The sequence below is a fragment of the Camelina sativa genome, chromosome 2 (genome assembly GCF_000633955.1).
Source record: "Camelina sativa cultivar DH55 chromosome 2, Cs, whole genome shotgun sequence".
In the NCBI taxonomy this organism is placed as follows: Eukaryota; Viridiplantae; Streptophyta; class Magnoliopsida; order Brassicales; family Brassicaceae; genus Camelina; species Camelina sativa.
The window spans coordinates 4,722,772-4,740,110 of NC_025686.1; the positions used below are offsets into that span (position 1 = coordinate 4,722,772).

The window sequence follows — 17,339 nt, forward strand, 5'->3', positions numbered from 1 at the left end:
TTCCTGGTTAGATTAAGATGAGGGTATTGAACTTGAGATTTTAGAAGATTTTAGGGTATTTTAAAAATAACTTGTTACTCAATTGATGATTTTTAAAAATATTTTAAAATTTTATGTTATTCAACTTGAAATTTATGTAAAACCATTTAATATAATTTACAAAATCACAAGCTAATATTATTTTCCTTAAAATTAAAAGACAAACAATTTCACCAAATAATCTAAAAATTCACTCAAATATCTCAAAAATCTAAAATGTACAAAATCTCACAAAAATCCTATCAAATCTGTGTTTCAATACCTCTAAAAGAGATTGTAGTGGAGTGAATGTTATCTTTTATGATATGATTTGATATAAGAAACAAGTTGATATCACATGTTACATGACATTAAAATATTTGAAAAAATGTAATGTTGTATAGATTGAAATTCAACTACCGTATATAGTTCATATGATAATCACATATTCAAATAATTAATGAGATTAATACTGTTTAATATTGTTTAAATATGTGAATATACTGATCATTATGCCTGTTTAATATTGTTTGTCTTTTCACTATGCTGTCAGTATAAAACAACATGCTCCTAGCTAGCCCCTAGCCTAAAATATTGCAAATAGTTGATGAAAAAGACAAAGCTATTACATTTTTTTTTTCATTTAAAAGATAATTCTGATTAATAGTATAAATTACATAGCCAAGAAATTGTGAAAATTTAAAATATGAAATCCACTTAGCTAAAAAAACACTTGCTTTATAACTTTTGTTTACTTTTAGTAACTATCATCACAGTGAATTTGTTAAGATAACCATAAAGGAATAATAATCAAACAACATGAGTAATAAGGCAATTTCTTGAGACCCTATTCTAGGTAGCGTATGTGCAACTTGATTAAATAATGCCATGAAGTGTTGAAGTAGTCCATTCTCATTGAAGATCATAAACATAGCATCTCCAATCTCCATAGTTCATACTGACATTATAATCTTCATCTTTAATATGTTAGGTTACATAATTATTTAAATTTTCTTTAACGTGAAAATTTTATAAATAATGTGAATAGTGTGACATGCTATTTTGATTATTTTCCATAAATTAAATAAGAAGGCAAAGTATACAAAAAAAGAAAAACAAATTGAATTTGGAAAACTATACATCAAAAAGTGCACATCTAAAAACGCACGCACGCAAACAGTCATAAGCTCTCAAAAGCCTATAAAAGAGGTTGCCTCCTTCCTCATACCCAAACTACTCTTCTTCTTCAACTCTAAAACATAACAAAGAGAGAGACTTCATCCTAACTTTCTCAAAATCTACTTCGTCTAAATCAAAACCATTTCTTAAAACTGGATTTCGGACAAACCCATCTCATTGTTTTCTCCATAGAGAAATTGTGGATATTAGTTTTTTCTTATGTTACACGATATACTGATTCACAATTTCAAAGAATTATTTGTATCAAATTTATTCAATACATGATAGAATATGAAAATTATAATACCATTGTGTGTGCAATTTTAAAATTCAGTATAAAATTGAATTGTACTTAATAGTAAGGTGTTCAGTATATTGTTAGTGAAATTACCTTTTTTTTTTCTATATCCCAAGGAGAATAATAAAAATTCATTTTTTTCAATATAAATACTTTTGATAAGTTTCTATTAAGTACAATTTAAAATTTTATACTCAACATCTTCTATTAAGTAAAATAAAATTCTATTTATAGTAGAAAATGTTTCAATATACTGTTAATGAGATTATGTTTTCTATATCGAAAGGAGAATCACGAAAATAACATATTTTTTAAAAAAGAACCACTATTTTTGTCTATTTTAAAAAGAATTATCTGTAAACTTTTGATTTTTTTTAATAGAGCATATAATTAAAATATTTATAATTATAATTATAACACATGAAATAAGATGTATAGATAATTTTATAAATTCCTATAATGCTTATAAAATTCATAAAACAACTAATAAAAAATGTATTTTTTGTACAACTTTCTCTAGCGGTATATTTAGTGGTGTCAAATCATATTATAAAAGATAAAACCAATCTTAAACCTAAAATTCTTAAAAAGAAAAATCGTTATAATTTAATCGAATCTGAAACAAAATCGTACAAATTCACAAAGTAACATGCATTATATTTTGTTGATCTTTTGCAGAAACTAATCTATGTTCCTGATTAGATTAAGATGAGGGTATTGAACTTGGAATTTTAGAAGATTTTAGGACAATTTTTAAAATTCACTTGTTATTCAATTGATGATTTTTAAACATCTTTTAGAATTCTATGTTATTCAACATGCAATTTATGTAAAATCATTTAAAATAATTTATAATCTCACCAAATCACAAGCTAATTTCTTTTTCCTTAAAATTAAAAAACAGAAAATTTCACCAAATAATCTAAACATTCACTCAAATCTCTCAAAAATCTGAAATTTCCAAAATCTCACAAAATCTTCTCAAATATGTGTTTCAATACCTCTAAAAGAGATTGTAGTGGAGTGAATGTTATATTTTTGTTATTCAGTAACTGTGTAAGTATATAAAAAGCGTTTGAAACATCACTTCCTAACCAATGATATATAAGAAATAAGTTCATATCACATGTAAACATGACATTTTCAAAGTTTCACATATATGATAAATTAATTGAAAAAATTGTATTTTTTATATATAGTTTTTTGTTGGAACCAAAATGAGATGTAATCTAACTTTTAGTATGGTAGCCAAACTAAAACTAAATTAATCAACATATGTTTGGAAACTAACTCAAGATGTTCAAATCTAATCTACACACCTTAGATCTTGTTAAAAGGTTTAGCATTTGAAAGAGATGTGATATAATATACATTTACTTAAATGCATTTTTTTTTCAAGTTGTTTTATGGAAATGATATATGCCAAATCTATAAATTGAAATAGTAAGAAGGCTCCACTACTAATTTTAAATTGAAGTTGTGCGCAAAACAAATGAAATAACATTTTGTCAAGATAACTAAACATTTGCTTAAGACTAACACTTTATGAAAAGTATGTGAACTATGTAGAAAAACACATAAAAAGATCTGGACTTTACAATAATAGATGTGATTTTCTTTAAATTAAGGGGAAAAATACAAAAAAAAAAACATGACTTATTCTTATTTAATATTTGTCAGAAAAAAACATAAACTTTTTTTCGTTGCCAAATAATACTCAAACTAATCTATAGATGACAAAAAATACATGAACTATCCGATTTTCCGATTTCACACTTATCGTGTTATGGTTTTTAACAACGTTAATGCAATCGTAATTTTACTCCAGTAAAAAATGTTTTTGGTTTACCTATGGTGACATCACAACGATAAAGAGACAAGTACAAGAGTATTGACTTTTAATAACGTTATAAGATAGCGTTTTAGGTAAGTTATGCAATCTTTCCGTATATATTTTTGAACTTTTTTAATTTTGTAAAAATGGTTTGTAATAGCAAAATAAATACTTCATAGAAACGCTATTGAAATTGTTAGCGGGAATTTTTGTTCCTATTCGTTAATAAAAATCTTGGCTCCAACAATAAAGAAAAAAGAAAGAGGACTTCTGATTAAAAAATAATTCAACCTAATTTCTTCCCCTGCTCTCTAACTATGACACTCTTCCTGTTCTCTAGTTTCTTTCGAATTTTGTTCTTCCTCTACTTCTCTCTTCTTTCACGGTATCTTACTGTCCTTGCTCATAATCTCAGTATCGAATCACAAAAAACCAGCAAAATGCCTAGCCATCATCGCCATCGTGTTTAACTGTTAGGGATTTAGGTCTTTGATTCGTCTAAGGCTGTTGATTTTGGGTTTTCGTTAGTTGTTTCTCTTTGTTTAATAGATTTTGGTTTCAATTCATTTGTAGCTAGAATTCATTAAAGGATCTATCGTATTGAACTGGTAAATTCAATTATGTGTTGTATTTTCTTAACAGGTTATGAGATTCGATTCGATTCTCTTTTGATGTAATTGTTTGTATCGATTTTGATGTCGTTTGCGATGAAGATTGCTTGCTACTTGAGCGCATGATTGATTATTGGGCGCTTTAACACCCAATATATTTTTTTTAGTTTGATTTTATTTGTTGCTCAGACTCATATTCATGAATAGGTTGAGTTTCAGTAGCTATGGGTTCAAAATTTCAATTTTGGTTTAGCTCCATTGCTCCTCTCCGTAGTGATGTGATAAAGACTTTTAATAGAAAAGCATTTGGAGCTTTGAATGTGTGCTCTAAGATTCATAGTTTCGTTCTTATTGGTGGAAGAAACTCAATCTGTTCTGCTGATTTGTTGAGTGTTTTGATGATAAGTAGTGTTTGTTCAGTCCTAATTTGTTACAGTGTGCTAAGACGGAACGCTCACTGGTTTTATCATCTAGATCGTGGTTTCAGGTCAGGTGCTAGTTGGCTTATCCAGCTTGAAGTATCTGCATTTACATTTTACAGATTATGTCATCTTATGTCACCCAAAGTGATCAACAATTGCTTGAATCGTGTGTGGGATGAGGAACTGAGCTTGAAGCGACTACTCACTCAGTTCTTGTTTTCTCTTCTGAACTCGTCAAATGGCAGCTTCCATTCTTCTCAATCATGTTTTCCAAAGTAATAGCTTAATCTCTCTTCAGATCCAATTTTTGTTTTGAGTTTTGGACTTGATTCTTGCTTATTGTAAGAACTTTTGTTGATTACAAGCCTTTTTAGTTTATTCATGAAGTTGTAAGATGAGAAATAATTTCTTGAGTACATAAAAATTTCTATGTAAAACGAGTTTATGTTTCGCTGACGTGGCGTATTCTGTCGCCGTACGATCAGAATTAATTCAAGGGATACAATTATAACCTCTCTTTATTATTTCATTGGCTATGCCATTAAAGTGAGGATCTCAATATGTTTAATATGAACCGTTGATTCAAATGAATCTAACGAACACAAATTTCAACCTTCTTTTTTAATCTTTTTTCTTTCACTTCTTCCCCTCATTCTCTTCTTTGTCGTATATCTCTTTCATCTTCTTCTTCTTCTTCTGCAATCGATATCCAATTAGTAATTAATAGACAGAAATAATTGTATAATTAATAAAGCCCAAAAATAATAATATTTCTCTCTATTAATTACTCAGTATTAAGAAATGTTAATTTTGGAATATTCTAGCATGTGTGGACCACCAAACCGTCTAATCTATGATTCTGGGATTCATAATTTATGTGTATTAAGCTCTCTGTTTTGTTGGATTGTTATATCTATATGTGTATTAAGCTCTCTGTTTTGTTGGAATTGTTATGGTTTAAAGTTTCAGAATTGAGTGGGATAAATTTAATTACGTTTTCAATCTTTGTGACCCTTACGATGGAGCATCGAGGAACTGATTATTGGAAGTGACGCTCTGTTCCATTGCAAAACACAATCACGATTATTGGAAGTGACGCTTCATGAAAGCTTTCATGAAATTCATATTGGCTTTCCTGAAATTCATATTGGTACATAATTCATATTCTTGAAGGCTTTCCTGAAAAGATTTGGATTTAGTGGAGATGGTGAAGCTTGCGGTGAAGATTTCAATCTGAGATCTTTTCAATTAAATGCCAAATCGATCTACTGGAGCTTCAATCAATTGCCAAATTGATCGACGGAAGCTTCCCCATCTCCACTAAATCCAAATCTGAGATCTCACCTTTCAACCTCATCTTCAAACCTCCTCCTCTTTCCTTCACCACCGTCGTTTCAGCCCCACAAATTCCCATTGCCAGAGCCATGGAAAACATACTCAATAACGGTGAGCTTCGTCGTTACAGTGAGAACGTACGACGAAACAGAGTCTGGTGACTTCATATCTCTGATCCGTGATGAAAGAAAAAGATATGATGGTGATGGTTGATGGAAGAAAGAGATATGGTGAAGTTGTTTTAATGAGGAAGAGAAAAGATTGGAAGCTGCAGAAATGGGGAAAGAGAAGCATAAGAAACTGACGAATCAAGGCTTGAAAACATCTATAAGTATGTTATAGTGATGCTTCGCAAGGAGATGGAGATTACAAAGATTGATTTGATTAAGACTACTCAAGCTCAACTTATTCAGTTTCTCAACTCTTTCTACATCTAATAATTATATTCTTCAAGAGTTTGCTACATTTTCACAGACATACAAATTGTAAATCCAAAGTTGGCCATGTAGATGTTGGTTTCAGATATTTGGGAAGACTTTCATAAAATTCAAGTTCGTCTTCCTGAACATTATGAATTCCTTCCTAAACTTAGAAAAATGTGTTTTTAAATCTCTTTATTTATCTGTTGTCCTATTGAATCATATAGTAGTCCATTACTAAGGATAATGTATCAAAGATTCACCAATGTCCTAACCATCTCTCTATTTATATTTTTTATGAAAGTCATCATAAATATTAAAGAATCCTTCCTAAACATCATTTAATCCTACCTAATTAATTTTGTTTGCATCAGCTTGGTATTTAACCTATATTAATGTTTCTTGTTATACTTTTTGCAAATGAACATATTGGCTTACTGGTTACACTCTCTTAGATAATTCATAAAGGCTTGGGGTTTGAATCTTGGCAGATGTTAAAGAGCTCACATTTTTTATTTTATTTTATGAAAGCCATCCTGGATTTTAAATGACCATTCCTAAACATCACTCAATCTTTCATGAATAAAATGTCATTTATGAAAGCCTAATATGAAAAAGATTATTTCATCCATGAAGAGTAAATATTTCATTTTTGTGCATATTATGATGTTTACTAATGTCCACACTTTTTATGAAGGTCTTTTTGAATTTCATCATGAATTCCAAACATTTTATGAATATCATCCTGAAATTCAAGAAATCTTTCATGAAGTTTGTGGAATCCTTCCTGAACTTCGTGGAATCCTTTCTTGAATTTTCTGAAAACTAAAGAGAACATGTAGCAAACTCAATCACAACTACCTCAACAACTATTAACTTGTCTAATAGAAATACAATCAAAGTTTCAAAAATCAAACATCATTATACTTCTACCATTGTCTTTGGTTTGTCTTCTTCTACCTCTAAAACTCTAAATTATTATACTTCCACCATGTCTCTGAGTCACGTCCTCCGTCGTCTATGTACCATCATCACCACTTTGATACCAGCTAACAACATATCAAAACACTTCACCAACACCATTTTATCAATTCCAGAAACCAAATAAACAAAAACAAAGAAATGACTAGAGTTCATGATTGAGAGACCCATATCACAAATCAATAATTTACTGAAAATCTGAAACTTTTGGGAATGAGAAAATGAATTCAATCACAACATATGATTTAATCGAACAAATAAAGCTATGAGACCTAAGAATGAAATCCAAAATTGAGGACCATAATCCAGAATTGATAATAGAGCTTCATATATATTATCCAAAATTGAGATTACCTTGATTTTAAAATAAGGGATTGAAGAAGCGTGCACCAAGCTGTTTGCCAAATATCCTCACCACACTCTTCCATCCCACATTTTCAGGCTTAGAAATCGCTACCTTCCGCGTCGAGCGCTGTGCGGCAGTGGTATTACTCCCTATTGCGGCAAAACTAGACCTTCTCATCACGGGAACCAAATCTTGGTTTTGGGATTGATCAAATGATAGCCTCACCGTGGCTCAGATCTCTTCTTGTGCCACCGACATCCCCCAACACCACCGTTCGCAAGCGATTTGCTTTGAGGGTAATCAAAGTTGGATGTATTCTCTTTGAATATAATCGACGTCCGTCTAGTCTCCGCCGTCGTGTTAATATAAACCGTCGATGCTCTGGTTCTCTCTCACTATGTTTTCTCTCACCGGTTAATTTTAATAGTAATATAAATTTGTGCTAATTTTGTCATTTTGAAGAGTATATGCTAAGTTTGGAACAAAAACCTAAATTTGTGCTATTTTTGTCAATTGCCCTCAAAATAATATATGCACTATATAAAATTTATATTTTACTTAATATTAGAATAATAATTATCAAAGGGAAAAACAAAAAAAAAACTAATATTATCTCATATTTGAAAAATTAATATTATTATCAAAATAATATATGCACTATATCAAATTTATATTTTACTTAATATTAGAATAATAATTATCAAAGGGAAAAACAAAAAAAACTAATATTATCTCATATTTGAAAAATTAATATTATCTTAAATATATTTGTAATTTCACACGTAATAATTTTACTATTTATCAAACTGTTTTAATTAGCATGATTGCTCCTAAGGTGGTTACTGCCTCACTGGTCTTTGGTCCATCAAGGTTTTTTTTTAAAAAATTTATCGATGCAACTTGTAATTGTAAAAATATTCCATTATAAAAAAGGAATATTTTTTTGTGTTTCTTTAATTCGCCAATTATTCCCTCTCCTAGTCTCCTCTTTCGATCGTGAAATAAATGACATATTTTTTTTTTCCTTTTTGATAAAAGGAAATATTGTAGTTATAAATAAAATTAGGATGACACAAGTTATTGCCAAAAAAAAAAATTGTTAATTCCTCCTCTATTGAAGGGGTCACGTCAGGGAGTTGTTCTCTTAGAGCTTTGCCTCGTGAAGATGATACAAACCGCAAATTTTTGTGGTGTGAGTCGAATAGAAGAATTTGTTTGTGAAGACAGGATTAGTGCATTGCCCGATGATTTGCTCGTAATGATCTTGGATCTTGTTCCGACAAAAGATGCGGTGGCCACCATGTTTCTGTCCAAACGATGGTTCTCTGTTTGGACGATGAAACAGAGACTTGAGTACAGAGACAGCGAGGAGGAGGAGGAGGAGGAGGAGGAGGAGAAGGAGGATAGTGATAATGATAGTGATAGTGATGATGATAGTGATGGTGATAATGATGATGATGATGATGATGATGATGATGATGATGATGATGATGATGATGATGATGATGATGATGAACATGTGGGCAGTGATGATGATGAGCATGAGCATGTGGACAGTGATGATGATGAGCATGAGCATGTGGACAGTGATGACGAGAACGAGAATAAGGATCAGAAAGTGGAGGATGAAAGCAAAAAGAGCGTCTGGTGGTTTCTTGAAAAATCATTGCAACTCCACAAAGCACCCGTAATATCCAACTTGTGTATTAAACTCGGTCCAAGTTGTCCTACCGACGCTGATGTCGGGAAGTTGGTTGCAAACGCTGTTGATCGCTGGGTGCTTGAGATGAAATTCAAACTCCTCTGGTCCGCAGATCCAGCCAGCTTGCCCAAGACCCTTTACTCTTGCCAATCTCTCATGACACTGACTCTCTCCAACAAGATTCTCGTGGATGTTCCTTCTTCCGCATCCCTCCCATATCTCACAACTCTCAAGCTTCACTATGTGGTCTATAATGACGATGATTCTCTTGTTAAGTTATTATCGAGCTGTCCTGTTCTCGAGACCCTGTTCGTTAAACGACACAAGAAGGATGACAATGTGACCAAGTTTAATGTGGTATCGCCTAGCTTATTGTGCTTTACGTATGATAACCATAGGCGCTGGCCAAAAGACAGCGATGGTGGAGATAGTGGTAGGTGCTTGGTCGTAGATACTCCAGCATTAACATACTTTGAAACATATGATACCACGGGAGACTCTTGCTCCATCGAGATGTCCTGTCTTGATACTGCTATTATCGACACTGATTCTTGCCCTGATGACCAGTTTCTAAGATCTCTTTCATCTGTCTCGTATCTTTGGCTCTATTTAACTGTTGAAGCGGTAGCCCTCTCCCTCCCTCTCTTTGCTTGTGATCTCATTGTTGCACCTGGCTTACTTACTCATGTGTTTCATCGCAGGTTGTGTGGTGTAGCACCATCACATTTTCTCGGCTTAGACAGTGTAGGATATCTCCAGAAGAATCAGATTGGATGGAACCGACTGTAACTTTACTTGAAAATGCCCCGGAACTAAAACATCTTATTGTTGATTATGTACGTATCCTCCCTCCTTCCTCTAAAATAATGTTGTGTTTAATTATATATATACATATATATATATATGTATATATATATTAATGTAGTGATCATTGATTCTCAGACATGCACAAAACAACCTGAGAATCTGCCCCTTTCATGGAACCAACCGAGCTTTGTTCCCGGATGCTTGTCGTCACAGCTCGAGACTTTTGAATGGGAAGCATATGGAGGAAGAGAAGAAGAGGAACATTTCTTGGCATACGTCCTAGCCAACTCCAATTTTTTAAAGACTGCAACAATCTCCCTCGGATCCTCATTCAGTCTTGAAGAGAAACAGATGATGATAGAGGGCTTGAAAGACATCCCCAAGGTGTCAACAGAAGCCAAGCTTGTATTCGATATTTGAACGTGGTTATGTATTGAATAACTAGATATATATATATATATATATATATGTTTTTTATTCATAATTAATGCTGGAGATGCAAATATTATAAACATAAAAATATATATAAAAAGAGCTAGAGGAGTTTGAATATCACTCGTCAGATCAGGCGTTTTCTTCAATCTTGTTAAACGGCCGGAGATGGTTTCCATGAGCCTCTGATCAACATGCTAGAAGGGACTGTACTGTGGCATGGTATATGACAAAGAATTGAAAAAATGCTTTAAATCCACTTGTACACACGAGCAATATTTGCATTTTATCTTGACTACGCTAGGCTCAACTCTTGAGACAATTAAAATGTTCAGCTAAATCAATCTATAAAAACTGTCAAGACCAAATTAAAGTCCCACCGATAAGAACTTTGAGTTCTATTGTTATGGATTCCAGAAACATAGTTGCAGTTGCAGTAGGCAAATAAAATTTATTATCTTTGAAAGCTATATTACGTACCAAGAATCAGATTTTACATAAGTAAATAGACGATCTTGTAAATTTGTTTTGGCAATATATAGGGGACAATATGATAGAAGTGTTTCAACTTTCAAGCGTATGCCTTTGGACAGAACAAACTTATCAATTACAATCAATCCAAAGATATGTATGTATATTTTTGAAAATAAATCATTACGCTTTATATATGCGTTATTGTTGTTTTGTTTTCTTCAGGATGATCAAGCTAAAAGCAATGATGATGATCATATTAAAAATACTAGAATTTGTACCCGCGCACGCGCGGGATTTTAATTTAAAATATTTCTTATCAATAAAAATAGTTGAGCTCAAATATAATCATTCCAACTTTTGAGTATAAATCTATATAAATACTAAACTTATTTTACTCTGTGATATACAACATATATATTTTTGAAGATAATATTTCTTTGTTATATCTATTTGCGATTTTACGTGGGATTTTAGTTAAAAAATTTCTCAGTAAAAATCATTGAACATGAATATAATCTGAAGATTAAAAGATAAATCTATAAAAATCCCGTACTTATTTTACTAATCTATATATAACATATATTGTCTGTTGTTGCAATATTATTGTCGACAATCTTCTGACCTTTTATCTTTAAAAAAGTTCATTTCATATTCATATCCCATGAAAACATATTTTTAAAAGTTCTAACGTCAATGTCGATTGTTGACCTAATTATAGAGATCATTTAAACATATCGATATCCTACATTAGATGCAAATATACAAAGTTTTATGAACAGTTTTAGTGCTATGTCACTACAATAAGGTTGTCTAAATGCATCATCTGCCATAATAGAATTTCCGACTAAGTAAAAAATGCTTAAATGATGAAACATTTAAACCCTACAATGAGTATCTATTCACTAATCCAAGTTACGTATATTTCTAAAATCTCATGTTATTTGCAGATGTTAATTTTGTGATGCAACCCCAGCTTCGTCTTCTTAAAAAAAAAAACATAGTGTGCATTAAATATGTTGTTTTTTTTCCAATGTTTTGTGTTAAAGCATTTGATAATATAATATATATATATATATATGTTATATTTGTTATATATGTTTTATATCATGTTATAAAATTGAAGCTTCAGTTGATAATATACCCTATGAGATATGCTATATAAATCACATGCCACTTTTTGTAACGGCTTATATATCATTTTTTTTTTATATTTCATGACCATTGATTTTGTTTTTTTTTTAAATAGATTATTTTTTCAAAATTCTTTTTCCCTTACAATATCTTTGTTTTAGATCAAGATCAAAACTTTTAAGTTAAGTTAAGTAATTAATCTTTTCTTTCTTATAAGTAAATTTTAATAATAAATCTTTATGGTATATGTTTCTTAGAAACTAATGTTTCACTTTAATTTTATTTTCATGTTTAGATTTTTAAAAATACAATAACATAACTTGTTTTTTTACTCCACCATGCATTAAAATCTTACTTACATTCTAAAACTCATTAACCCATTCTAAATTTTGGAATATAATCATTTTTGGTTTAATAATAACATTATTACTAAAACAAATTTATAGTATTATTTCTACTATTTTAAAATTTTCATTTCTTTTACTTAATTCATTTTTAGATAGACATTATTTTATTATTTACTTAAAAATTATATTATTGTTTATACTATTTAAAATTTTAATTAATTTTAGTTAATTCGTTTTTATTTATTTTTTGCTATTATTAATTATAAGTAATAAATATGCAATGAATGAATATTAAAAATAGTATTTTTTATGCAAAAAAAAAATTGATTAGGTGGATGCTGATGTGGAGGAAGGAGAAGTGATCAAAGTTAACTTTATATATATATATTATTTTAAGGAAATAAGGAAAATCTATTTGATATACGTATGTATTATAATAATTTTATTTGATAAATTTAGTTGTGAACCGGTTATTTACATTATACACTTAATCAAACCATTACAACAAAATCTGTTGAGTCAATCCCACTTACATAAGCGAGAGAGTCTTAACCTTACTTGCAGTATGGGTCAAAGACTCACTCATTACTTCACAGCATCAGTCTGAATAAATCTCAACTTTCTTGTTTCTTGATTTTAATTGCCAGCGGTTACTGGCTTGATCACATATTTATGTTTGTTACCATGCTGGAGAAAAGATCTATTCATCCCTTTTTAGTTTTAAGCTGCGAGTTGGAGAGACCCACAAGCATCAGAAGCATGCTTGCATTAACTGTAGATATAATAATAACTAGGTAATAATTCGTGTTGTTGCACGGAGTAAAATTTTTATTTGAAATATTACATTTATAATACAAACTTATATAGTTTGAATTCATCAGGATTACGAAAGTTTAAAATAGTAATTGCTTCACCATAAATTTTAGATTGACATGATAACGGATTTGGATAGAATGTGAATCGAATTAGTGATCGTTATATTTTTATCAAAATCTTGAACTATCAAATCAGATAAAAATCACAAAAAACTAAATTTTCATGAACCGGATAATTTCAATAAAATTGTTTACCCAGTCAAACCCTTCCGCTAAGCCATCCCGCAACATGTTTAAATATTTTGAGCCACAAAATGTCTTTGCATCCGTCCCGCTTGAATTCATGAGATCCGCATGGGTTATACATGCATTTCAATAAATCATTTTTCTTATATACAAAATATATTTAAAGCTTAAAGTTTTAATAAAGTTTTGTGATAAAGTTTTTAAGAATAACACATTTGTTTTTTTTTTTTGTCAAAAACACAATGGCATATAGTTGTACAAAATGAGGCTAAATAGCTAAATCTGTCTTGAGCTCTCTGGCGGCGACTCATCAACTTTTTGAAGAGAGTGTTTCTTTATTAATAATTTAACTAGGTAACAACCCGCACTATGTGCAGGGTACATCGATTTAAATAAAATATTATGAGTAAAATTATTATTTAAGATTTAAGATTTGTTTCTGTAAACCAAAATATGTAAGTAAAGTTTTTTTCGTTTATTCAAATTTGCGTTTATTTTCTTTAAAATATGTTTTACCCGTGAAATATTTGAACTTAAAAAAGAATTTTAAGGTGGTGTATAAATTTTTGATATCTTTTTGTGTTTCTAAAAATCAAATTCACATATTTTATGTTTCATATTATTATCTACATCACTATGCCATCAAACAGATAAGCAATATATTTTAGGCTAAACTATTTAATTTAAACTAATCCTAAGTTTAAAAATACAATGAGAAAAATGTATAAAAGTGGTAAATAAATGAATAATTTTTATTGTTTTTGAAATGTAATTTCGTTCTAATAATTAAATATGTTATGAAACTGATAATTAAATACATTTTTGGATTTTAATTGTTGATTAAATTTTTCATTTTTAAATACTAATAGAAAATAACATTGTCTTATACTTATATGTTAACTAGGTTTGAACCCACGGTGTACCGCGGAACTAATTTTTAGTTATAGTATATTGGAAAATAATTTTTAATTTATTTGGAGTTTACAACTTAAAAAATGTGCTTATTTTTTGGTTGAATTTTGTTGGATAATATATGATCTTTAAATTTGTTTTGTCTGATACGGTTATATAGAGTTATATGGTAGGTTAGTGCATTTTTTGTTTGTTTGATGTATAAATAAATTAAATATTTTTGAATTTATCAAATCAAAATTAGTTGTTTAAAAGTAAGAAGAACTATGGTTACAAATTTATAATATATGATAATGATAAGTTAATAGTTTTAGTGTTGGATTAATAGTGCAAACCCACCACGCTAAACACGTTTCAGAGCGGGTAAAAAGATTTTATATCCGTGAAGTGACCTTAGTGCAGTGGCAGGAGGTAAGTTTATTTGTAGAAGGCATCATTACACCAGAGGATCGAGTCCCGCTTCCTACGAATATAGGAATTTGGCTAATGGGCCTGCCAGGCTTGTAGCTAGAGGATTCACCCGAACCTATGGAGAAGACTATCTCGTGACATTCGCACCATTAGCCAAACTTCATACGGTAAGAGTAGTTCTGTCACTAGCTGTTAACCTCTCTTGGGAATTGTGGCAGATGGATGTGAAGAATGTGTTTCTACAAGGAGAACTAGAGGATGAGGTGTATATGAGACCACCACCGGGTCTTGAAGACACCATTGGACATGGAACTCAAGAAAGCCATCTACGGTTTAAAACAATCTCCAAGGGCCTGGTATCACAAACTTAGCTCAACACTTATTGATAAAGGATTTAGAAGATCAGAAGCTGATTACACATTGTTCACATATCCAAGCCAAAGAGGTATTATAGTCATTCTCATATATGTTGATGATATTATCATTTCTGGAAATGACAAGGTAGGCATTCAAGATATCAAACAATACCTTAAATCTGTATTTGATATTAAAGATCTTGGAGAACTAAAGTACTTTCTTGGGATAGAAGTGTGTTATTCTGAAGAAGGACTCTTCCTATCACAAAGAAAGTACACACTTGATCTTTTAAAAGATGCAGGCAAGCTTGGATCACGACTAGTTGAGACACCACTCGAAGAAAACTACAAATCAAACCGTAAGGGGGAGCCTGAAGAAGCTCCATTCAAAGATGTAAAACAATATCGACGGTTGGTAGGTAAGCTGATTTATCTCACCATAACTCGACCTGATATATGATTTGCTGTGAACTAGGTAAGCTAACATATGCAAAAGCCAACAGTACATCATTGGGAGATGGTGAGCCGCATACTCAAGTATCTCAAAGGAGCTCCTGGACAAGGCATTTGGATGGGATGTAATAAAGATACGGAGCTTGTATGATACTGTGATGCAGATTATGCTGGAGATCGTGAAGATAGACGCTCAACAACGGGTTATTGCACATTTGTTGGTGGAAACCTTGTCACTTGGAAGAGTAAAAAGCAAAAGGTGGTCTCTCTCTTAAGTGCTGAATCAGAATACAAGGAAATGAGGAAGCTCACAACCGAACTAATGTGGCTCAAAGCCCTCTTGAAGGACCTAGGCATCAATACTTCAAAACCGATCACAATGCACTATGATAATGAAGCTGCTATTCACATTGCAACCAACTCAGTATTTCATGAAAGAACGAAACACATAGAGGTGGACTATCACAAAGTCAAGGAGCAAGTTCAACTTGGAGTGATCTTACCATGCCACACCGAGAGTTCTGAACAATTGACAGACATATTCACCAAAGCAGCACGTTCAAAGGTTTGCGAGTATATACACTCCAAACTCGGGCTCATGGACCTAACTTGGCCACAAGCTAAGACCCTAAAATACTGACCCCATACTCTTTTTCTCTTAGTGTGTTTTTGTCCCAAATGAATTTTATACACTAAGGTTTTTAATGAGATGGGTGTTAATAGTTCTAAGCTCAACTGCTTCACACGATTAAGCTTGAGGGGAAGTATTAAGATGAACACGCCAATCCTTAGTTATATATTGTTTATATGTCGTTTTGTATAGTTTAAGAAGTTTCCTTGTGTTGATCTCTTTGTATTCATATAAATAAATTGTAACTAGGTCAATATTTGTTAAGAAATGAGAATCTCTCCTTCTCCGCTATTCTAACCTAGCCGCTCTCTCTTTCTTTCTTTCTCTGGTGATTATTCTATCTCATTCTCTATTCTTCTCATACTCATCTATTTGTAATTCTTACAAAAAGAATAAGTACAAAGAAGAAGAAAAACTTACGAGAGGTGTTCTGGAGAGACGGCGATCAAAAGGAGGAAAAAGATCGATTAGGTCAAACTTTCAATTTCATGTTATTGGATCCAATCAATAACGCACGGATCCTCAATCAAACAAACAGGTCGTCTAATTTTTACAAACAAATATTTATTTTCAAACAATCAACAAGTGGTAAGAATTTATTTATATCTTCATCTACAATACTCTAATTTGATTTTAAATAAGTCACGTTAAGAAGAATCTAATTTTTATTTCAATACTTTATAATTGTATAGAACCTGTCAAAATATTTGTTTTCACTTTGCTTCCTGTAAGTTTGTTGTAAGTAACAAACTATACAATTTTTTTCGTTTGTTCTAATATGTTTTCTTTATAATAATTGAAATGGGTAAGCTTTAATGGTTCAAATAGATTTATGTGGTTTACCCATGCATGTTTTCTATACAACGGTTTGTCGATAAATCAAGGTGAACATATATAAGTAACTTTTATCTTGGTTTTTTCTAATCAACCATGCATACCCCATTCAAATCACTAAATATTTTAAAAATCTCACATTTTGGTACGACAGCATCAACTTCCACACTTGATAAACTTGATGAGCTACTGCAATAATAAGGGAATACAAATTATTCAGGTAATCTTATTAATCGTAGAAATTGTTTCCTATTAATGTTAGGCCATATTCAGATTGAAATCTATGATATAGTTGATCTTAAATCATAATGAATCCTTTTGACCAAAAAAAAAAAAAAAAAAAAA

The 17,339-nt window shown here is 31.0% G+C and overlaps 1 protein-coding gene and 3 long non-coding RNA genes across 5 annotated transcripts in view; 2 read left to right on the forward strand and 2 right to left on the reverse strand.

Moving 5' to 3' along the window:
- Positions 3,612-4,875, forward strand: LOC109127196. Its single transcript, XR_002033981.1, has 2 exons — positions 3,612-3,714; positions 4,415-4,875. It is a non-coding gene; the product is annotated as an uncharacterized LOC109127196 (long non-coding RNA).
- On the reverse strand, positions 6,960-7,850 carry LOC104717590. The gene is made up of 2 exons (XR_756269.1): positions 7,452-7,850; positions 6,960-7,184 (listed from the first exon to the last, which is right to left on the reverse strand). It is a non-coding gene; the product is annotated as an uncharacterized LOC104717590 (long non-coding RNA).
- On the forward strand, positions 8,609-9,811 carry LOC104748417 (putative FBD-associated F-box protein At1g05080; the record flags this gene model as incomplete). The annotated part of the gene is made up of 2 exons (XM_010470065.2): positions 8,609-8,763; positions 8,971-9,811. Coding segments are annotated over exons 1-2 (996 nt in total), but the record flags the coding sequence as incomplete, so codon positions are not given.
- The window catches only part of LOC104717595, a 5,704-nt gene continuing 1,174 nt past the window's right edge, over positions 12,810-17,339 (reverse strand). Inside the window, exons 3-4 of one of the 2 annotated variants that reach the window (XR_756271.2) lie at positions 17,134-17,183; positions 12,810-13,061 (exon numbers count right to left, since the gene is read on the reverse strand). This is a non-coding gene — a long non-coding RNA (uncharacterized LOC104717595). Of the gene's footprint in view, positions 13,109-17,133; positions 17,184-17,339 lie in introns of both variants that reach the window. The other variant, XR_756273.2, reaches the window with a different exon arrangement.